The 13,696-nt window shown below is 35.1% G+C and overlaps 1 protein-coding gene across 1 annotated transcript in view; it reads right to left on the bottom strand.

Annotated features, from left to right (window-relative positions):
* LOC124713594 (centrosomal protein of 290 kDa-like) overlaps positions 1 to 13,696 on the bottom strand; it is a 189,970-nt gene that overhangs the window by 130,975 nt on the left and 45,299 nt on the right. The window contains exons 11-12 of the mRNA XM_047242958.1: positions 9,450 to 9,591; positions 5,971 to 6,100 (exon numbers count right to left, since the gene is read on the bottom strand). Of these exons, the coding sequence (XP_047098914.1) occupies positions 5,971 to 6,100; positions 9,450 to 9,591 (272 nt within the window). The remainder of the gene's footprint in view (positions 1 to 5,970; positions 6,101 to 9,449; positions 9,592 to 13,696) is intronic.

The raw sequence follows: 13,696 nt of genomic DNA, 5'->3' as shown, positions 1-13,696 counted from the left end.
TTCAAGTATGACGTCCACTTCAACAATAAAATGTTGGCATGTTTTCCAAAATAGTATCCTAAAGCAATTAGTTACCTACACTCATAACTCCAAATCTACTGGCTTGGTTGGAAGTGAGTCATACTTTCTGTTTTGCAAAGGACTAGTTTATTCCAGTCTTCAACAGTGGTAAGCATCATGACTAAGGTATTCATATATACTAGAAGCACTACTTTTTGGTTTAGGATGACAACAATGTCATGCATTATAAAATTATGAGACACAATTGCTGGGCAGTAGTTTCAGAAGGTAAAACATCTGAACTGCAAATAGGCACATACAAAAATGCATAGCATCATCCTACATTTTGGAACTAATAGTTCCTTCCTATGGGAGAAGAGAGGGATATGTTGGGGAAATTTAAAAAAGAAGGCCAGATCATTTGTACTCCAAGATGCAAATGACACATTTGTTTTGAGGATGAACTCTTCTATGGAATTGTCAAGCACATATGATTTCAGTTTGCATTTGGCATTAATTTTAGTATTTAATAAACTTGTTACTTGACGGTATAGATAAATGAAGATTATTACAGCTGAAAATCTCACTTCTTTCTGTGCCACTAAGGCTGAGTGAAGGGTAGTTCAGCCATTTCTCCTTTCATTATTATAGTTAAGAAACTTACCATTGTTTTAGAACTGCTATTGACTGAAACTTTATAAAGGAGTAAATTTACTGTGAGGGTGTTACCAGTATGCCCAACAGTTTGATGAGCTGTCCTCAAGAGGCTCTAGAGTTGTTTCACATATTATCCTTATTACATGCTTCTATGTAACCAGTATTTTTTTCCTCGATGAGGAGTTACTCTACACTATGATGCCTTAAGATATGAATGACTGAAAATAAAAAAATTAAGTCAACTTTTTAACATTTTCTTCTCCAAAATCTGGTATTATTTAAAATGCGAAAATTTCACAGCTGAAGAAGATATATAACATGTGATATCCTGTTTAGATTCCTATAAACATTTAACATATTGGAATATTCAGTTTTATTTGTTAAGTCACCCTTATGCAATATTTCTAATGCCGTGACAAAATCTTTGCAGTACAAAATTGCATTTACTGTGTTTTATCCAAATTCCCCAAGAGTCCATTTTCAGATAAACACACATTAATTTTCAAGAAAATTATATTTTCAAATGATGAAGTTTCTCCATTAGACTTGATATTAATACTTACATTATCAGCAGGGAGAACTATTCCTTCTTCTTGGATATATTATGGCAAAACATTTTCATATAATAACAAGAAGAGACCCAATATTGACTCCTGAGGTACACTTGTAGCAATTATTCACCATTCTGAAGATGCTGTTTCATTGTGTCTTAATTTGACACTATGCACCCTTTTAGTTAGCTAAGATGAAAACCAGATCTAAGATACCATAATATTTGAGCTTTTCTGGGAGATTACTGTAAATTCACAAGCAAATTCTTTTGAAAAGTCACATAAAGTACCAGTTGGGAATATTCTGCCATTTAAGTTCTGCATAATTAGATTCCTTAATTCAAAAATAGCATGTTCTGTGAAGAGACCAGTTTTGAAATCCAAACTGAGAGCTAGTATCTTGTTTTGAAAGAGGTGTGTTGTGGTCCTGGCATACACAACCTTTTCTGGTACACTCGAGAAATGGATAGCTAATGAGCATAGGTCAGTAATTACCAATATCTGTCTCACTACCTTCCTTGTATAGGGGTCTGATAATAGCACATTTTAATCTGTCTAGAAATATTGCCTTGGTAGTGATTCATATGATCATTCATTCATTCACACATCTGATTGAGAAAATTGCATGTATGCAAAGAATAGGATGTTAATCATTTACTCACAACATTATCAATTCCATGAGTAATTTCACTTTGAGGGAGTTAATTGCATTCTTCATTTTGTTTTTGGCAGAGCACATAGTAACTGTGATTTGCCTGCATATAGGTAGAATTGCTTCTTGGAACTATTCTACTGACTGATGACTTCAGCAGTTTAGTCCCATAGTGCTCAGAGCCATTTTGAACTATTCTACTGATGTATGAGTCAATCTTCTGAGCTACTTCACAGATGTAATTATTCATTCATTCACACATTGTGACTGACTATGCTGCACATATGTGAAGAATAGGATTTTAGTAATCAATATTGTCAACTCCATGAGGAATTTTGGTTTTCAGGGAGTTAATTACATTTTTAATTTTGTTTTTGGCAGGGCAAAGAGTAGCAGAGATTTGCCTGTAAGTGGGTGGCATTGCTTTTTGAATGAGTTCCATTGATTTATCCCTTGAACTGCCCAAGTCAATCTACAAAGCTATGCAAGGAAGTGTTATTAAAATTTGTTGGCTATCAGACAATTACATTTTAATAATTGGCTGTTTTCCTTAACAACAAAATCCTCAAAGCTATTTTCGAACACAGTTTGTCATAGTCTGTGAGTCATGTTTGATAATGACACCACACGACGTTTTTCTTCCTGAAATGGACAAATGTTCATTTATAACCACCAAGTATTCTTTATCAAATCACCATCCATGAAAGGGAGCAAGGACATTGATAAACAGAATGCAATTTTGTGGCTCATCCACACAGTGCACTAATTGATTTTTCTCTTTCTTCACCCTATTTAGATAGCTTCATTTTAAGTTTTGAGACCTCGTGTACATTCTCAGGTCCTTTACATTTTCTGTTTCCTTGTTCTTTAATGTGGTAAGACATGTAGAGCCCTTGTAAACCGAACTTCCTGAAAGTATTCAGTGTCTTACAATACACTAAAGATTTTGCACACTCATCTTTTTGTGTTAAATGATGACATTTCTAGTGCTGTGGATTGAGGTGTGAAGACGGAATTACACAATGACAACTTGCCATTGCTGCTATTAAATTGCACCACTGTCAAAACTGAGCCTCCCATATTTCACAGTTAGCGCTGGTCCCATGCTGTTGTGACCACATGATATGCGTGCATTTCCCTCACTCCCCTTCACATCACAACTGCTCTCCTCATGAGCAAAAGTGTCAGCAGGTGCAAATGCTCATGCTCAAAATCAGTGAGTTGTTACGTTCTGTTGTAAAGAAATAAGAGATTCATTCATTTTAGTCCTCTACTGTTTGAAGCATCACAGAACACACATTCAAACAATTTCTTTTGTGTGAGACACTTCATTTATATGGACTTATTTTAAAGCAGTTTGTGGGAATGAGGTATTTAGTCTACAAAAAGCTCACTTCTCACAGCTGTAATCACAGGAATTTAACCACTGGTAATGATGTCCCAACCCTTATATTTTCAACCATAAGTTCAATTAATCACACTAGGTCATCAGACCATGTCTAGTGTATCTCCATCTTAAAGTTGCAGCAACTACTACAGAGCTTACATGAATGCCACCCAAACTCAGCAGCAAATCAGTCAGTACCTAGTTAACTTGCCTGATGGGTTTGTTCATCCTAGATTTGATTTGATTCGATTTGATTTTTTATTGGTCCAGTTTTATCATACAGCACAAATTGTACAATTGATATTGGACAGGTCAAAGATAAGTTACAATAATACATAGTATTAGCAAAATAGTAGGCAAATTAAAAATAGGTAGCTATTACAATTAATTTTGTTATGTATTCAGAAATTCTCTGGCAGAATAGAAACAGTGCTTTATCAGAAATGCCTTTAGTTTAGCTTTAAATATTGGATGAGTAGCATTTTTTATTTCCTCTGGTATCTTATTGTGTAGTATTACACCAATGTTAATTATGCTCCTCTGATAGGTGGTTGTTTTGTGATATTTTTGATGTATATTTGATTTCGCTCTGGTACCATAGTTGTGTACATTTTCGTTCTGTAGCAGTTTGCCTGTTTTCAGGAGGTAATCCCTAGTGAACAAGATAGGTTCATAAATGAATAAACTTGGAAAATTTAGTTTGATCATGCTACTGCAAGGCCTCAACAAATCTTGTATTTGTGTATGAGGTTACTGCAGCTAACTTATCCAAGCCATTCCCAGAACTATATTCTCTATTCTTGGCAAGGATGTTGCCTGCTTTTCCAACTACCAACTCTTCATCCTGTGTACTCTAGTCAGTGCCTCAAAATCCTCTATTACCTGGCCAAGGATAGCTCTAGTTTTAACAAAGCTTGAGACTTGTGATATTTCCTAGTTTTTCCTACAGCTGTTTTGACCTACACAATGACTGCTACCTAGCAGCAAGACCTTTCTTTTTCTACTCACCTCAGTTTCTGACTTATCTCTTAAATTCTTATTAATGACCTGCTGCAACCTACTTTCTTCTACAGCTGAAAGAAGCTCCATCCAAACTACACCCTTTCCACCTCTTCCCTCCTATCCTGCCCGACTTCCCTTCTGCCCTCCACGCATCAATGAACTTCTCTAATTCAGTTGTCATGTCTTTACTCTCTATCTGAAAGGCCCAAATCTTTGCCAGTTGCTCTGAAATCTCCTGTCTTTTACACACAGCCTACATATTCAGAGGAGAGCCTCACTAAGAATCCCTTCTTCTCTTCCAGAACAGTTGCATTAGCGAAACCACAATTCTCAGTACCCACACACCAGTGCCAAGCTATTAACTAACCTGCAGCAGCATGCACACTTTTCATCTACGGGCATACTATTTACAATGGTTTTCTTGGTTTATATTCACTGATACACATAAAAAAAATTACGCCTACTGGTGGTGACTTGTAGCATTAAATAATCTTATACAAATTAAAATGAAATCAAATTTTTATTAACTCCTTTAGATAAACACTAATTGCTCCAATACTTCAACTTCTAAATAAAACTGAAACAAAAAAAAAAAAAATTGAGATAAAGTTTATCCAGTGTTTATTATAAACAAATTTACACCTGAGCATGATTTCGCTTCTTTCAAAATTTACACTTTTGATGAAGAATTCAACTGGAACTATGAAACTTCTGTAACATAAACTGGAACAGGCCCTAAGACACTTATTCGCTATATAATAAAGATGAAATTAACTGTTAAAACCCCATACATAGCTTGGCTTCATAGCACCATTAAATGATAGCATCTTATCTAGTAACATATAATTCCATTTGTAGTTATGTAAACATACTCATGTCATTTCTGTTTCAGCAGATGGTTAAGTAGGCCTGCCTCTTTGCACCACACATGTAATTTTTTAAATTTGTATGTCAATATTTTGACAGAAGAAAAGTCAGAGCTTAATATCTCGTTAACATTGACATGCGAGACGGTGCTTCCTTAGTTGAAGTATGGTGGGAAAAGCAACTAGCAACAGCTTTGTTGAAAGAAGAAAGAACCATACCAGCATTTTTCTAAGGAATCTGAAGAAAACATAAAGCTGAATGACAAGGTGAAGACACCAATTCTTCCTACTACTTCTAATCACCAGTTCATTGTCTTAACAGTTATGCTACAGAACTCTGGTTTACATACCATCCATTATGAAACATTATGAACGTTGGAGTTTCACAATGAATTGCTTGAAATTGTTTGGAAATCAACACCAGCTTTGAGAAGACAAGGATAGTGGAGTCTAAGTCCTGTCAACAAAACCTATAAATTTTCTCAATTTAGTATCTCTACTGATTTTTTAAAAAAGTACACAATAATTTCAAACAAGAAAATCATTATATAGAGAAAGCATCATTTACACATCTTTCTTCTCACAAAAAAGTACAGCTTTGCTTTTTATTTGAGTTTACCTTTTATATCACAGTTCATTTCAAGTATTTGGTAACCACCCATAAGATGCTCACTAAAATTATCTTTTACACATGCTGAAGCATAGAAATGTGACTGATGATGTATAATAAAACTTAAATAATCGTCAGACAAAAGATGCAACATATCATAAAAAAATAAAACATTTAAAAGAGTAATTGACATGCGCAATCATAAAATCTTTTGTGGTAAGGACAATTCAACAAAATAATCTTACTTGGGGAATGCTGGTCACTCTTTTCTGGTAAAGATAAGGACAAGGCTCCGGTGTCTTCCGGCAGAGGTGACTGTGTGTCAAAACCAAACTTTCGGCATAGTTTTGATAGTTTCTGTGTAAGTCGATGATTCTGTACAGAGAAATATAATTAAAAGAGTGATAAATTAATTGTCAAACACAAAACTGAGACTGGGTAGACTAATGATATACAGCAAAAATATTAGCTCACATATTAAACAAGGTAGGAATTGTCCTAAGCTTGGCAGCACATCACATCTTATTTCTGCTGATTACGATTTGTAAACCTTGTAATTGTTTGCATTCAATAAATGTATCCATTTGCTACTTTTAACAGTGTTCTTGAGAATTCATTTCAAGTACAAAAAAGACATTTTAATGAGTGTTCATATTTTAGATTCACGTTTGTTGAGGAAGGAATCAATTTTAGTATGGAAAAATAAGAAATGATAAATAGAAGATTTAGGAGGATAATTAAGAAAGTAATTTCTTTTTCTGTTTTGCATGAGAAAGAATATCTGTAACATGATCTGTTGTATCTACTTTGTTTAAGTTATCATTACAAAAAATCATCAGTGTCGGCCATTTGGTGTCTAACTACTGGACAAATGCCTTCTGTAGACATTTTGAAGTATTACAATCTTCAACTGTGTGCATCCACGTTGCTTCTATTTGTTTTCTAATCTTGTTGACAAATTTTCCATCAGATTGTTGTCTCAGTCTTTTCTTATCACTTTAAATCCCTTGGTCCATTTGCCATCCATTTTTGTGGCTAAATGTCCTGTCCATCACTATGTTATTTTTACTAAAAGCATAATTATGTATTTTTCTCCAGTCACTTCACTGATAAATTTCATTGTTTTTCTTTCTTATCTAGTAATTTCCAACATGCATCTTTCCACTGCTCAAATACCCACCCTCAATTTTTATAACAATTTAAATCAAAACTGGAAAACACAAACTGATTGTAAAGTTATGCCAGAACTGGAAAACACACACTAATTGTATAGGTTAAGCTAGAGCTGGAAAACACACACTCCTTGTACAGTTATGCTTTCCGACATATCAGAAACTTAATTTTAAACACTTTATTAGCTTACCATCCCCCCACCCCCAGATAATTTTTACTCTGAATTTCCTGGCAGATTAAAATTGTGTGCCAACAAGAACTTGAACCTGGGATCTTTGTCTATTGTGGGCAAGTGCTCTACCAAGTGAGCAATCTAAGTACAACTTATGAGCCACCCACCTTAACTTCATTCAGTAGCTAATCTCCTACCTCCTACGCTTCACAGAAAATTGGAAGATAGGAGATGAGGTACTGGTGAAAGTAAAGCTGTGACGGATTGTGAGATGTGCCTGGGTAGATCAGCTGGTAGAGCACTTGCTCTCAAAAGACAAAAGGTCCCATGTTTGAGCCTTAGCTCAGCACATTCTGCAGTTTTAATTTTCCAGGAACTCTCAAATCAGCATTCACTCCACTGCAGAGTGAAAATTCATTCTAGAATTAATTTTATTTATTTATTTATTTATTTATTTTTATTTTGTTGTCTACCTGATCACTGACTTCTGCTGCCCCAAATGTAAAAACTGTTTCTATGATTTCATCATTAATTTGTGCTATTTTCTTTTCAATCCACTGATTGTGTATTATTTTAGTGACATTTTAATTCATTTTCAATTCCAATTCCAGACATGCTCTATTAAGTTGCTCTTTTTGTTCCTCTGCAGTGGTAGAAAACAGCCCACTGTCATCATCAAAATAAGGTGGTTCAATTATGTTCCATCATTACATGTACCTTCTTCATTTTTCCAGTGAAAATAGTTGTATACATCCTAAAAGGACTGGAGAGAATAGTTTTGATGGTATAAAATCCCCTTGTTGTCTACCCTTTCAATTCTGAATGTCTCATTATTCTAATTAAATCTATTGGAAATTTTACATTTTTCAGTATACTAGAATAGGTTGAACCAATCCCAGTAAGGCAAAGGAGCATCTGTCATTGTGTTTAATGTCTATGATGTCATATCTTCTGAACTATGAGATGTATAACGATATAATACTGTAGGTACATTCAGCAGAATATTTGTATACTGTCTGCAATATGTGTTGCGAATGGAGTTAGTAGCAACAAAGAAATAAATTTAAACATCAAGCATGATGTGGCAGTTTTTCTTCCACCTCACTATTTATGAAGTCATAACACCTGAACTACACGGTGTATAATGATATAATATTGCAGGTACATTCAGTAGTTCTTACCACAAATTTCCAAAATTTTGTCTGTAAAATTTGTTACGAATAGAGTTAGTAGTAAAGAATTAATAAATTATTACATCATGTCTCGTGCGGAACTTTTACTGCAGGAAAAGCAGTAAGTGTTTTCCTTTCATCATTTTGTATGGATAGTCAGTGAGAAAAAATTTCATAAAGGTTTGAAATTACAAGTAAAGTTTATTGTAAGTCACTAAGTGCTCTCATTCTCAAATACTGGCTGAATAAGGTCTGGGAGTTCATGCATCCAAGCTGTACTTCTTTTTCACACCCAGCCCACCCCTTTGACAGGTGGGTGGTTCTTACAGCCACAGAGATTGTTGCCTGACCGTAAGGTATGTGTGTACCAAGTTTGGTTGAAATCAATCCAGCAGTTTAGGAGATGTGGAACACACACACACACACACACACACACACACACATTTTTATAATATGAATGGATATATGCTGTGGTGCAGCGAGTGCTGTTTCAGCACAAGCTGGATATGACAAGAGAGAAAAGCATGAAGTTAAGGGAATGGATGATGGCAGCTGAGAATGAGGTGTAGCGAAGACTTAGACCAGTCAGATGGCAAGAACAGAGGATATGCTGGAGAGACGATTCCCACCTGTTCATTTAAGAAAGACTGATGCTAGTGAAAGGGTGGAGAGGAGGAAAGAGATAATCCAGATGCCATGGCTACTGATGCAGCTTTTGATGTCAGTGATATACAGATTGTTTAGCAAATGAGTAATTCAGTCCACATTTAGCCACACTTTAGCAGTATCAATTCTATGGATAGATAGATGCTTAGTTGTATTCAACAATGGAATATACCTGGCTGCTTTCACGCACAGCTCAGTTTTTCATTTGATAGGAAATTATAGCAAGTGGACTGCAGTTGAGGGTTTTGGATGAGTGTATAGCGTACATCTTGCACCTAAATGGTCCACTGGGGTGGAATTAGGGTACTGCATACAACAGTTGGGTGATGGAATAATACCCAGGAGAATGAAGCTAGAATTTTATCTAAGACAGCGCTCATCGTGGGGAACACCACATTTCCATTAACTCTCAATGATGTGTAAGACAATATTTGAAACATTTAATATTAAGTAACAAGTATAAGGGCATTCTAAAAACAATAATTCAAGGTGCAAGCCCATAACACTAGCTCAATAAAATCTTGCAACACACATTTGTTACCTCAGCCTGAAGTTCAATCTTCAGTTCTTCAAGGGTGTCCAACTGAACTTGCAGCTGCTGCACAGTCAAACGTTCACTATTCCGTGCTGCAACTACAGCTGTGGTGTCAACTGTATCTGTAGCAGACATATTAAGCTTCTCCCTGCAGTGCATACAACAAAAATATGTAATGTAAATATTATTCTTACCTCTTTCTAGATCTGGTTAGTGACAAGGACAAATATCAAGAATTCTTGTAGTGTGTATGACATTAACAAACCCAAAACACAAATGTACAAGTAATACATGACTAATTAAACCAAACTAGGACATCAAAATAACAAAATAATGCTACATACATAGTTCACAAGGCACCGTATGGTGCATGGCAAAGAGTATCTTGTACCACTGCTAGCCACTACCTTTCCTGTTCCGTATGCAGATGGTATGTGGGTAGAATGACTATCTACATTCTTCTGTACAAGCCACGATTTTCCTTATCTTATCAGTCCTTATGTGATATGTATATTGTTGGCAGTAGGATCATTTTGCAGTCTGCAACATATGACAGTTTTCTAAATTTTCTCAATAGTATTTCGCGAAAAGAAAGCCTTCTTCCCTCCAGGAGTTCCCAATTGAGGTCATGGAGTATTTCTCTAATACTCGCACATTGACTGAACCAATCAATAAAAATCTGGCAACATGCCTCTGAATTGGTTCAGTACCTTTCTTTAATCTCAACAACTGGGGATCCCAGTTTTAAGGAGAATTCAAACTTTCCACAAATCCTCCCAATAAACCAAAGTCAATCAATTACCTTCTCTTCAATTGACCCCACATGCTCATACAATTTCATGTCACAATAGGACATTGTATTAAGGTTCCAGTATCACTGCTTAAAACATTTGTTGGCTATTACGACAGCTGTTTAGGAAGATTTCAATTGTCAAGTACATGTGTATATAAAGTTTGAGAATTACAATATGCTATAGCTCTACACGAATTTTAGACTTAATTCTTTATAAGTGAAGAATTTCATAAGTTATTGATGTATTATTGAAATTGGAGTCATAATTTTCACTATCATGAATTACACAAACAACTAAGTCATAATTAATTTTTTTTTATATATTTCTAATTTATGTAAGTAAGAGGGAGGCTTATGTCTACATTGTCCTGATGAACATAAAACATCTGTTGTGACTGTATCTGGTAACTCTTCTTCTTATATTTCACGTGAAATTCTAAAATCTTGATTTCACGTCAATTTTGTGCTGTTTTATACCATGTGGCATAATACTGTAGATATTTCCTGGATTTTTTTTCTGGCAGTTCACACCATAAATGTTTTATATTTATATAGTAACAGACTATGGTCAGAGGTGATTATATCTTTAGGTACCTCAAGTACTTCTATCCCATCTTTGGTTCTCAACGTATGCTGATGTTCTGGTGTATAAATAATACCTGGTGTGACTGTTCTTGTTACATTTTACATGAAATTCAAGAAATTTTGGTGTCACATTGATTTTACACTGTTAGGTTTCATACAGTAGGGTGTCACATTTTAGTGTAAAATCATAAAATATTTAGCATATTTTATGACAGCTGATGCCACAGATGCTTTACATTTACGTGACAACAGACTTTGGCCAGAGATGACGATGTCTTTAGGAATCTCTCTCTCAAAACCTTTATCGATTAAGTCAATTAAGTTATCTAAATAATGTTTGTGTTTGAAATTGGAGTGTTCATTAAGAATCTCTTTAGGATTTTTTTTGTGTGACTAAATACCTCAAGTTCCTCCCAAATGTAGCAATAACAGTCATACCAAATATTATTTACACATCAAAACAATGTTGACATAAGTTGAGAACCAAAGATAGGATACAAATACTTGAGATACCTAAAGATAAAAATCACCTCTGACCACAGTCTGTTACTATGTAAATATAAACTTCCAAAAAAATTACAAGAAATATCTACAATATTATACCAAAATATTATGCCAGATGGTATAAAAAAGCACAAAATCGACGTGAAATCAAGATTTTAGAATTTCACGTGAAATATAAAAAGAAGTTACCAGATACAGTCACACCAGATATTATATGTACATCAGAACAAAGTAGACATAAGCTACTTACATAATTTAGAAACATATAAAAAAAATTAAATACAACATAGTTGTTTGTGTAATTCTTGATGGTGAAAATTATGACTGCAATTTCAGTTATACCTCAATAACTCACAAAATTCTTTATGCTTGTAAAGAATTAAGTCTAAAATTCCTGTAGAACTATAGCATATTGTAACTATAGCACTTTGTATACGCAGGTACTTAAAAATGGAATCCTTCTGAAACAGATGTCATAATAATCAATAAATGTTTTAAGCAGTGATACTGGAACCTTACTTACAACAGCTTTTCAAGATATATATTTCACTGCAGGCCCAATCATCAAGAAACATTTTATATCACTTTTCAATGCTGTGCCTAGATATATAACCAGCACTGAGTCAAATAGCACACCACTAATTCTGCATTTGAACATTGCAGGATAGGTTTTTGCCATAAATCCTCATTAAATTATACTTTTCCACGTTTACAGCAAGCTGCCATGCACCAGACCAAATAGAAATTCTATCCAAGTCATCCTGTATCCTCCTACACTACCTGAAAGACAACATTTTCCCATATACTACAACATCATCAGCAAACAGTCACAGACTGATACTCACCCTATCCATCAGACTGTTTATGTATATGGAGAACAAGAGTGGTCCTATCACACGTCCCTGGGGCATTCCTGATTATACCTTCACCTCCAATGAACCCTTTCCATCCATAACAATATACTGGAGACTACTACTTAAAAAGTCTTTGAGCCATTCACACACCTGAGAACCTATTCCATATGCTCAGACCTATGTTAACGTCCCTCAGTGGGGCCCTATGTCACATGCTTTCCAGAAATCTATGAATATGGAAAATACACTGATGTCTCCAAGTTCAAGGCTTTGAGACAGATGTAAGAGGTTGGGCTATCACACCTGGAGAACTGCAACTTAATTTATTCCCCACTACATGTCATTCTTAAGATATTTTCACGGGCTTTTTATAGCATACTTGTTTTGTAAAAGATAATCTATTAAACTACCATGGCTATTGGCAAATGCTATTCAGAACAAATGGCTACAGACAGACTGTTCACATCAATAGAATTCAATATCATACTTCTAAGAACACAATGGAACTTAGCTATACCAAATACCATGCATATTCAGAAGATCAGTTGAAGCAATTTGTGAGACTGGATAACTTACAAAATAACTGATCTTGGAGGGAAAAATCAAAAGAAACTCAGAAAATCTTACATTATAATGATGGCCTAGAGCCCACAGTTACGAGGTGGTTATAGAATGGATCACAGATGAATGACTAGTGTATTGGTTAATACATCAGTCACATAGTACAAGCTATTCGTAACTACTGTGTTATTGGCAGTATTGCCAGGAATATCACTATGCTGGAGTTAATTTAGCATTACGCATAGCTTAACATCATACAGTGGCCAAAAAAAGGATATAATGAAGGGTCATTCAATAAGATGAAATTCCTAGATGAAGATACAGTAGGGATATACAAAATCTGATCAAAAGTATCTGGACACCACTATGTAATGCAGAATTGACCACTAGATTTCACAGAAGATGGACCTGCCTATATAAAAGGAAACAGGTAGTACTGTGTTGTCAGTAGAGAAACAGTAATAGCAGAATGTGTCAGCCAGGGGAACATAGTGACTTCAAACATGGTTTAGTCATTGGATCACACCTAAGTTACTAATCTATAATGGACATTTCAACCTTTCTAAAGCTGCCCAAGTCAATTTTGGTGATGTAAATGTGAAACGGAAATTCGAAGGAACAATCATAGCTAAGCCTACAAGCAATGAAGTACAATGATTGAACAGTTTCTCATAAGACACACATTTCCATAGTCACTGCAAAGGGAAAAGTGAGGTGATGTAAAGAGTAATGCCATTGGACTGAGGGTAACTGCAAACAAATGATTTGGAGTGATGAACCACGCTTTACCCTGTGGCAATCTGAGGGAAGCATTTGGGTTTGGCAAATACCTGGAGAATGTTACCTTGCATTATGTGTAGCGCCAATAGTCAAGAAGAAGAAGCGGTGTTACGGTATGAGGATGTTTTTCATGCTTATGGTGTAGTCCTCTTACTGCACTTAAGAAAATGCCACAT

The sequence above is a fragment of the Schistocerca piceifrons genome, chromosome 1 (genome assembly GCF_021461385.2).
Source record: "Schistocerca piceifrons isolate TAMUIC-IGC-003096 chromosome 1, iqSchPice1.1, whole genome shotgun sequence".
NCBI lineage: Eukaryota > Metazoa > Arthropoda > Insecta > Orthoptera > Acrididae > Schistocerca > Schistocerca piceifrons.
This window is presented reverse-complemented; position numbering and strand designations above follow the sequence as displayed.